Raw genomic sequence first — 11,210 nt, 5'->3', positions numbered from 1 at the left:
AAATAGCTTCAGGTAATTTAAATTCTAGATATTGTTAAATATTATTTTAAGAAAAATAGTTGGTATGATTTTTAATCGCCTCTAGTTTATTTGCCTCTAGGTTTTCCTAACATGTTGCACAGTAAACAAAATGTGCTCTAGCTTCACACTGTAGTGCCTGGATGTGTGTGGATGCAAGGATTCCTAAGAGAAAACCAACTAATCCAAAACATTAATATATATATATATATATATATATATATATATATATATATATATATATATATATATATATAATATAAATAAGAAGAGTGATGATAAAGATGAATAATGTTTTATTTACAGTACAGGAAATTACCGTGTTTAGAGAGAGAGAGAAAATAAGGAGACAAGTCAGGATTTTCAAAGGTAAGATACAACAGTCCACCAATCCACCAGGATTTCTATTCTTTGCATGTCAACAGTATTACCAAATTCCATGTTGCAAGGATAGGGGACTTTGGGTCTTCCATTTTTAAAGAAATACAAATAAAATAAAGAAAACAAAACACCACCACAATGCCAAAGGATGCAGAGGAGCAGCTTCGCTGCTGTGTTGTGAGGAGCAGTTTCTCTCTCTCTCTCTCTCTCTCTCTCTCTCTCTCTCTCGCTGAATTGCAGTTGTTTTTTGTCCCCCAACCCCAATGCAAAAGACCGAACATGAAAACAGGGAAGGGCATGGGGGTCCTGGTCCTGGAGTGGCGGCAGTGTCTTCTGTCACCTCAACATTCAATTTCTGAAAGGAACCGTTTGTGTGCTAATCTGAACATATATGTGGTCCTTGTGCCCAGCACTGTGAGCAGAGCAGATTAGAACCGAGAGCCACAGATGTCTGCAGGACTCACTGAGGAACAGCCTTCCCCACCCTTGCCTTAAAAAACATTGAAAAATAACAAAAAATGAAAATGAACAGCCAGGGAATTCAAATGCAAAGGATGAGAATCATATACAGGACTAAGATATTTTCCCCTGGGGTCCTGGGGTGTTAAAAGCATCCCCTCACCCCCCCTTTACTAATGAGAGACACCCAATCACTGTGACACAGATAGACTGGGGTGGGGGTGAAGGCCAGGATACACGCAGTCCTGCAGTGGGTGGGCGGCTACTGGATGATGGTGGCGGCAGTCCAGTAGTCCTGGTTGAAGACGATGTCCTCCCCCTGCTTCATGTTGTTGAGCAGGTACTTAATGCCCGCCTTCACCCCGGTCTTCATCCCCGCACCGAAAGCGTACCCCGCGATGCCCGCCGTGCCCCCCGTCATGGCCATCAGGGCGTCAGTGCCCAGGTCCACAGCAGACATCAGTGCCCTCTCCTTGGCCGTGTCACTGCAGTTGACGGCAGCATAGTAGACGGCCGTTCCCAGGTTGTAGAGGGTGCTGACCGCCGGGATCCACTCCACCACACTGTACACCTTCTCCTCCGTCTGGTCCGTGCACTCCGTCTGCGAGCTGCGTCTGGCGCGCCTCCCTATCCCTTCTTCCTCCTCCCCCTCCTGCCCCTGCTCTGGGGAGTCTCCGCAATCCTGTACCCAGCTCTCCGAGTCTGCTGAGGGCACGATCCGGCTGCCTCTCCGGAGCACTGTGGAATACCTCCCGGAGCCCTCGCTGCTGTTAGTGGCAGAGACGCCTGAACATTGCGGCCCCAGACTCTCGCACTCCCTCATGGCCTCTTGCAGCTCCCCCACCCCATCACCCCCTGTCCCCTCCCCCAGCAGCAGGGTCCCCTTCACCCTGGTCCAGCCCCAGCATGCCCCCCCCGGTGCTGTGCCGTTCTCCGCTTCCAGTGGTTGCGCCAGCTGCCCAATGTTGAACATCACAGCCTGCAGATGCCCCTCATCTTCACCCATCCCCTCCCCCCTCCTCCCACTGGCCCCTCCCTTAGCTCCAGGGAGGGGTGTCCTGGGGGGGCTCTTCTCAATCAGGTCCTCCAGCTCCAACAGCAGCTCGTCCGTGTCAGCCACCCCAAAATCATAGTACAAACGCAGCACCAATGCTTCAGCCTCCCGGCGGCATCCCCTGGCCACCAGCACCGGCACCAGAGCCAGGCCCAGGAGCTTGTGTGGGAACAGAGCCAAGGGAGAGTCCACCGACACGGGGGCCGCCAAGTCCTCACAGCCTAGGGAAGCTGCAGTGGAAGCAGCCTGCACAGACGGAGGCTTCAGTCGGCTACCCAGCATCCCAGATAGAACAGTCACAACGCGGCGAGCAGACTGCACCCGGTACACCCCCTCGGGGGAGCTCTCATCCTCCTCCGCCTGCTGCTTTGATCCAGACGGCGTTCCCAGCTCTGGAAGGGGATCTGTAGCTAGCTGCTCCTCCTCCTCCAGGGATGGTGTCCTGGATCCATTCCCTTCCCGAGTGGGCGGGGTCTGTGCCCCACAGTGCAAAGTGTCAGTCAGCAGCAGCTGGCAGAAGAGCAGCCACCTAAGAGTGGGGCTCATGGTGACGTCTCCCTGGGACTGTGGGACAAGGCAAATCAAGCAGGTTTAGATTCTCAGCCTTCAAAGCCATGTCACAGCCCATAAACAGTAGTCCCCATCAGAATGACTCATTTAAATCATTTTAGAGGTGCTGGTGGCGTGTCGTCTGCGCAGTGAAGCAGGCACTGTGGGAGGGACGGAACATCTGTTTGTTTAATAAGCAGGAGCTGGACCCGATCGTCATCGCGCGGAGGGGCATGGTGTTTGTAAAAGACTACGTCAATCTGGAGGTCCATCAGAGGGGCAAGGAGGAAGCCTTTAAGAACTGGCGTATACAAGATCTGGGGGAGCTCAGGATCCCATGATGGGACCCACCTCCGGGGACGGTTAGTTCCCCCTGCTGGAGCCCGAGTCCAAGATCTTTTAAAGATCTTTTAAAGATTTTATGAATGATTGTTTTTAAAAGAAGATTTTAAATAACAAATCTTAATTGTTTTTAAAGACTTAGTTGTTTTTAAATCACAATTGTTTAGGGTTTCTGGTATAGTTTTGTTATATTTTTTTGTCAAATACATTGACCGTTTTGGGTTTAATTTAAAATGCATTAGACTTTTTTGTTTGTTTTTTATTTTTACTTTTTAATTGTTTCTTTATTTTGTCTATTGCATTTTCTGTTATCTTCAATGTATTTGACTTTTTTGTTGGTGTGCAGTTTTTGCTTTTATCACGTTTTGTTTATTTGATTTGAGCACGTTTATTTTAAAGTTTATTGTTTTAGTTTTGTTAAAAAAATCACAAGATTTTAAAAATTTTAAGTGATTTTAAGAACTGATATTTTAAACGATTTTAATGATAAGTATTAAAATTGAAATTGTTCTATTTTAAGAAATGTAAAAATACTAAACCTAATAAACAGTATTTAAATCATTTTAGATCAACAGAAGAAGGGCTACATCTTTATTAGCAACTGTTTAGCTCTAATTTATAATAATTCTGCTTCATCGAGCACTCCAACTTTCATATGTAAAAACTCAAGCAAAACTAATAATTTAATCACCTGTGCTGAGGCAGCTTTTTTTTTTTTTTTGGGCGGGGAGGTCATTAGACGTTATAAATCAGAATCACTTTCTGTATAAATAAGGTTACGTTTTCAAAAATGAGGAACTTCAGGTTCAGAGAAACTTTCAGATTTCATTTTTTTTAGATTTCCTTCTCCTCCCCACAGGAGAGGTCAAGGGTATACTCAATAAAAAAGAAAAACTAAATTTAGCTCAGTGTGCCCCTCTCTGCTTTCGGTTCTCTAATGCATCATGCTGCTGAGTGACCTAAGGTTGGTTTGTAAACTACCACTCAGCATTATAGGAGTAATTTTGAGTAATTTTACGGCATGCGCTGTAGTTGGTGTTGGCAAGACAACCTGTCATTTCTGTTTTTCAGGAAGAAGCTTTAACACTTATTTTAAGTAATGCACTATATTACTATACCAGGGGTGTCAGGCTCTGGTCCTGGGGGGCTGCAGTGTCTGATGATTTTTGTTCCAACAGGAGATTCCAATTACTTAAGTATTTTCATTATTTTCTCAGGCAGATTTAATTAAAACTTTAATATTTTATTTTTGTACCTTATAATTTGTTAAACACTCAAAACATTGAACCTTCAAAACATTTCAGAGTCTGGAGAAACTTTGTTTAATTAGACCAATTATGGAGCCAAGAGCTGGGCTGGAACAAAACCAAGCAGACACTACAGCCCCCCAGGACTGGAGTCTGACATCCATGTACTACACATAATAATAATAATAATAATAATAATAATAATAATAATAATAATAATAATAATAATAAAAACCTAAAGTACTTCTTCTAGTTTCTCATTTTCTTAAAATCACTAATATAGAAGAGGTCACAGAAGACAGAAGTGCATTGTCCTCCCTCAACCTCAACCTCATCCTCTCCTCTCCTCTCCCCTCCCCTTGATAGATTTCAGCCTTTCATTGTCATGACAATTTTCAGGACATTAATAAGTATGGATAGGAGAAAGGCTGCTGTTCCCTAACCAGCTTGAGCTTCAGCACAGGGGAGTGAAAAACCCCTCACTTCCCCTCCAGGTGATTCCCCGGGGGCAGACCCAGAGGCAGGCCCAGGGGTACAGCTAGAGGTGGGGCCAGAGGGACGCTCACACTACAGACAGCGATGGTGCACCCAGGCTTCTCCATAGAGAGCCAAACGCCACACAGAACAGAACGACCAACCCTCAGAACTTAAGGGACCATGAATGCTTTCTGTTCTGTCTCTTGTTCATTTGTTTTCATTCTATTCCAACTTCCTGATGTTTCCAAAACAAATCAGAACCACGAGTGCACAGCTGCTCTCTTAATCGCTCCACAAACTTTCACAAAACACTTCCCACCCCCCCTCCCTTTTGCCACACTTACCAGAGAAAGAGAATCTAAGAGAGAGACAGAGAGAAGGGGAGACCGAAACAGAAAGAAGTGAACAGGTTGTTTTCGTTGAAGCCGTGGGTCTTGTATCCACCAGGCACTGTGGTTGTGACAATAAAAAAAAGGCACATATACGGCTGGATGGGATCTCAGCCACCAATGAGAGTATAAAACGTGACAAAACAAACAAAAAACCCACAAAGCCTAGCACCCCCCACCTCTCTCCCAACTCAGGCCCCTTGAGCTGGCCCTCTTGCTCAGTCACGAGGCATGGCCTGGAATATTGATCGCTGAGGCCCTGGGCTTCACTATATAAGCTCTCCTTGTTTGCATTGTGCTTCTCCTCCCCCTGGCTGCCGTGGCCCTGCTCTTCTCTTTTTGACACAGATTCCTTGGACAGCCTCTCCCGCTGCCCATGCGCCCTGTGCAAGTTCAAGGACTGCACCCAATTTTGGGCCAGTAATGGCCCGGCCACAAAGTGAAGACACACATCGCTGTAACACTGTGGCCACTTGGAATTGGGGACTCCGGGGCAAAGTGATATTATTGTTATGAAGTTACATTTATACAGTTACGTTTCTGGACAAAATATACACAAATAACAGAATAAGGATAATTTAATCAAGATCAAACAGTATATATAGTATAGCATATATACCTGCAAAACAACAGAATTGTGTGCTATGTAGTGAAATTCCAGAGACGGACCACATATTTTACCCAAGATGCATCTGTTATGTTTCTCTTATGCTTTTTCTACAACTAATGCAGTTTTTCCCAAATGTTTATAAATTAAAACTGGAACTTGAAGCACAATGACCAAAACCTGTAACTCATTTACTAGAACCACACACCAAATCTGCAATACTACTGGACAGGGCCATTTCTAGCCTTTTGGGGCGCTAAGCAGGATTTGATTTGGGACCCCCACCCTTCCTTTTTTTCCCCACTCCATTTTTTACAATGACATACGTTTAGTGGTTGACACATTTTGCCCCAGGTTTAGGCTTATTCATCAGCACTCCATCATGTGTAGTCTGAAGAATGTCAGTCAACAATGGTCCGACTGATATGTATTACACACATTTCCTGTTTAAATAAGTCTATCTAGACCAGGGGTTCTTAAACTTTGTCAGAATTAGCCTCCCTGAGCAATGACAAAAAATAACTGCGCCTCCTCATAGTTTACTAGAACAATACAACATGTTGCAAAATCATGAATAAAAAAGTATGGATTTGATCCATATTTAAATCAGTACAAGATGCAGAAGTATACATTTTAAGATCAAAAGCAGTAGAAATGGAAACAGCTTAAATAAAACTTTACAACCATGACACAAACCATTGATTGATTCCGTGTAATATTAATTATTCCTACCTTATTTGGAGGAGGTAGTGTTTCCTCAGTGCACAAAGTAGTGAAATTCGGGGGTTGCAATTTAGACAGGAAGAGACATAGGTCATCTTCCAAATTAAGCTGGGAGCGATATTTTGTTTAAATTGCTGTTAATGCTGAGAAGCCGCTCGATGTAAAGCCATTTTTAAATAATCTTCGTCATATTTTCTTCTTTTCCGTTTTGCTGGAAAATCCGCTGCTCACTTCGGCTTGTATTGCACGCTTTTCTCACTTTTAAACGGTACATTTCTCACTACTCTCTAAGCACGTTGCTGTTGTGCTTACTTGTCGGAGAAACTGCACAACGTAGTATAATAATAATAATAATACATTTTATTTAGCGCCTTCCAGGATAACCACGAAACTGTATAAAAACACGTCTGACGTCACTGTTGCTTTGGAACAGTAGAACGTTAAGCAAAGGCTTTCTGTGTCCTTTTGTAATTTGAGCTATTTTACATTGTAATGCTTAATATACATACATATATATATATATATATATATATATACATATATATATATATATATATATATATATATACATATATATATATATACATATATATATATATATATACATATACATATACATATACATATACATACATATATATACGTATATATATAAATATATATATATATATATATATACATATATACATATATATACATATATATACATATATATATATATATATATATATATATACACTGCTCAAAAAAATAAGGGAACACTTAAATCACACAACGGATCTCGATGAACGAAATATATTAAAGATCAAAATCTTTACTGTACATTGTGTATTTCGTTGAGAACAAAATGACGTAACAACGGTCAATGGAAACCAAAATCACCAACCGATTGAGGGCTGGATTCAAATTCACACCGAAAATCAAAGTAAAAGTAAACAATTGAAATCACAGGCTGTTCCAACTTCCATGAATTTCATCACGGCAACTCATAATGTGACTCAGTAGTGTGTATGGCCCCCACGTGCCTGTATGAACGTCTGGGCATGCTCCTGCTGAGACGCGGATGGTGTCCTGGGAGATCTCCTCCCAGACCTGGATCAGGGCACCAGTGAGCTCCTGGACAGTCTCTGGCGCTACTTGGCAGCGTCGGATGCACTGATAGATAACATCCCAAAGGTTCTCAATTAGATTCAGGTCTGGAGAACGTGAGGGCCAGTCAATGGCATCAATACCTTCGTCATCCAGGAACTACCTACACACTCTGGCCACATGAGGCCGGGCATTGTCCTGCACTAGGAGGAACCCAGGGCCCACTGCACCAGCAGGTCTGATGATGGGTCTGAGGATTTCATTCCGGTACCTAACAGCACTCAGGGTACCGTTGGCTAGCACGTGGAGGTCTGTGCGATCCTCCAAGGATATGCCTCCCCAGACCATCACTCACCCACCGCCAAACCGGTCATGCTGGTTGATGTTGCAGGCAGCATAACGTTCACCACGGCATCTCCAGACTCTTTCACGTCTGTCACATGTGCTCAGTGTGAACCTGCTCTCGTCTGTGAAGAGAACGGGGCGCCAATGGCGGACCTGCCAATTCTGGTGTTCTCTCACGAATGCCAATCGAGCTACATGGTGCTGGGCTGTGAGCACAGGTCCCACTAGAGGACGTCGGGCCCTCATGCCACCCTCTGACAGTTTGGTCAGAAACATGCACACCAGTAGCCCACTGGAGGTCATTTTGTAGGGCTCTGGCAGTGCTCTTCCTGTTCCTCCTCGCACAAAGGAGCAGATACCGGTCCTGCTACTGGATTGATGCCCTTCTACTGCCCTGTCCAGCTCTCCTCGTGTAACGGCCCGTCTCTTGGTATCTCCTCCACACTCTTGAGACTGTACTGGGAGACACAGCAAACCTTGCGACGGTACGTATGGATGTGGCATCCTGGAGGAGCTAGAATACCTGTGCAACCTGGGCTGCAGGTACCACCTCATGCTACCAGTAGTGACAAGGACACTGGCAAAATGTAAAACTAGAGAAGAATCAGTCAGGAAGGATAAGGAGAGAGGAATCGTCTGTGGCCACCACCTGCAAAACCATTCCCTTTTTGGGGGTTGTCTTGCTGTTGCCTCTCCAGTGCACCTGTTTTCACTTTCATTTGCACCAAAACAGGTGACATTGATTCACAATCGCTTCGGCTTCCTAAATGGACAGATTGATATCCCTGACGTTTAATTGATTTGGTGTTATATTGTGATGATTACATGTTCCCTTAATTTTTTTTTAGCAGTATATATACACTCACCTAAAGGATTATTAGGAACACCTGTTCAATTTCTCATTAATGTAATTATCTAACCAACCAATCACATGGCAGTTGCTTCAATGCATTTAGGGGTGTGGTCCTGGTCAAGACAATCTCCTGAACTCCAAACTGAATGTCTGAATGGGAAAGAAAGGTGATTTAAGCAATTTTGAGCGTGGCATGGTTGTTGGTGCCAGACGGGCCGGTCTGAGTATTTCACAATCTGCTCAGTTACTGGGATTTTCACACACAACCATTTCTAGGGTTTACAAAGAATGGTGTGAAAAGGGAAAAACATCCAGTATGCGGCAGTCCTGTGGGCGAAAATGCCTTGTTGATGCTAGAGGTCAGAGGAGAATGGGCCGACTGATTCAAGCTGATAGAAGAGCAACTTTGACTGAAATAAGCACTCGTTACAACCGAGGTATGCAGCAAAGCATTTGTGAAGCCACAACACGTACAACCTTGAGGTGGATGGGCTACAACAGCAGAAGACCCCACCGGGTACCACTCATCTCCACTACAAATAGGAAAAAGAGGCTACAATTTGCACAAGCTCACCAAAATTGGACAGTTGAAGACTGGAAAAATGTTGCCTGGTCTGATGAGTCTCGATTTCTGTTGAGACATTCAGATGGTAGAGTCAGAATTTGGCGTAAACAGAATGAGAACATGGATCCATCATGCCTTGTTACCACTGTGCAGGCTGGTGGTGGTGGTGTAATGGTGTGGGGGATGTTTTCTTGGCACACTTTAGGCCCCTTAGTGCCAATTGGGCATCGTTTAAATGCCACGGCCTACCTGAGCATTGTTTCTGACCATGTCCATCCCTTTATGACCACCATGTACCCATCCTCTGATGGCTACTTCCAGCAGGATAATGCACCATGTCACAAAGGTCGAATCATTTCAAATTGGTTTCTTGAACATGACAATGAGTTCACTGTACTAAACTGGCCCCCACAGTCACCAGATCTCAACCCAATAGAGCATCTTTGGGATGTGGTGGAACGGGAGCTTCGTGCCCTGGATGTGCATCCCACAAATCTCCATCAACTGCAAGATGCTATCCTGTCAATATGGGCCAACATTTCTAAAGAATGCTTTCAGCACCTTGTTGAATCAATGCCACGTAGAATTAAGGCAGTTCTGAAGGCGAAAGGGGGTCAAACACAGTATTAGTATGGTGTTCCTAATAATCCTTTAGGTGAGTGTATATATATAGGGGCGCACCCCACAGTTTGAGAACTGCTGATCTAGACCAAGCTTCAATTGCCAAATCCTATTTGGTGATTTTATCTTACTTAATAGTTAACTTGATCAGTGATGTTCCAGAATTAGGTAGCAGTATAGCATAGGTTTTTACAGAGGCAAGAAAAGAGCTGTACAAACATCTTGCAGATCCTAGCCAAGGTAAAACTCACAAATACACAGCCACTATGTTATAATGAAATGCTATTTGGTGGCAAGTAAGGTGAACTTGGACTGTCCAGTTAAAGTAACCAGGAATAAAAAACATATAGCCAGCCATCTCTCTATAGCCTACATTTAATGTCATCGTCATTAAAACAGTTACTAGCCAGTATACAAGCAAGCTACTGTACAGAAATAAAAATGAAGCATAACCAAATAATATTACAATACCTTTCTCTTGTGCTTGTTTTTCTTCTTCAGACAATTATGAAAGCAAATTTGGCAGAAAGATGTAGAGGTAGAGGAGAGGAAGGAACATCATTGGTCAACACATCATCATTGAGGTACCTGGCCAGCGTGATGGAAATGTCATCATATGCGCAGCTATGAGCCACAATGGGGTTCTCCACCATCATGCCACCCTTGGGCCAGACCACAATGCCCATCTCTTTCATTTCCTGAACACCCTATATAATAATCTTTTTCAGCCAAAGCACAAGGGGCCAGGTGATCCTGAGCAGCATATGTATGTTCTCATTTGGGACAATGTGAGTTTCCATTGGGCTGCGCAGGTCTGCAACTGGCTCCATACCCATCCTAGGTTTACACTTCTCAATCTGCCACCCTATGCCCCATTTTTCAGTCCCATAGAAGAGTTTTTTTCAGCATGGTGGTGGAAAGTGTATGATCGCAAACTCAATGAGTGTATGGCTCTTCTCCAGACCATGAAGGAGGAGGAGGTCAGGGGTGGATGTGCCATACCAGATGATATTTCACCTGCTGTCTGGCCAAGGAGAACATCATCTGTGATGTTGATGAACATCTGTGGCCGGACCAAAACAATAGACATAACGCATTTTTTGCAATGCAATTTTGCAATTACTATTATAATTTTGTTTAATGTATTTTGACCGTTTCTTTATCTATTTTGTATTATTTATTTCTTAGCATACAGTACAATGTACAGTAGGCCCATTTCTCTTAATAATTTATATGTAAAATATAATTTACTGTTTGTTATTTTTTGAATTTGTGTTATTTTCTTGTTTGAGCATACATAAACATAATATATAACAACACAATCTTAGTCTTTGTACTGAAATAGGCTCTGATAGTAGTGATTTTAATATGTCACTTTAATGTAATATTGGTTGTCACTAAGATCTATTCATTTGATTGTTATGTGCATCTCATTTGTGTGCAGAGTTTCTTTGTGAGCAGAGAGTATGTGATTTTGATTGCTGTGTTTCA

At 43.3% G+C, this 11,210-nt stretch overlaps 1 protein-coding gene across 1 annotated transcript; it reads right to left on the bottom strand.

Annotated features, from left to right (window-relative positions):
- Window positions 1-297: 297 nt before the first annotated feature.
- Window positions 298-5,052, bottom strand: apof (apolipoprotein F). Its single transcript, XM_066708586.1, has 2 exons — window positions 4,872-5,052; window positions 298-2,476 (listed from the first exon to the last, which is right to left on the bottom strand). The coding sequence occupies exon 2, from the start codon at window positions 2,456-2,458 to the stop codon at window positions 1,121-1,123; it is 1,338 nt and encodes a 445-aa protein (XP_066564683.1). The 5' UTR covers window positions 2,459-2,476; window positions 4,872-5,052; the 3' UTR covers window positions 298-1,120.
- Between the last annotated feature and the right edge of the window lie 6,158 nt (window positions 5,053-11,210).

Source organism: Amia ocellicauda, chromosome 7, assembly GCF_036373705.1.
Source record: "Amia ocellicauda isolate fAmiCal2 chromosome 7, fAmiCal2.hap1, whole genome shotgun sequence".
NCBI lineage: Eukaryota > Metazoa > Chordata > Actinopteri > Amiiformes > Amiidae > Amia > Amia ocellicauda.
Note: the sequence above shows the minus strand (reverse complement) of the source record. Positions and strands in the feature narration are given on the sequence as shown.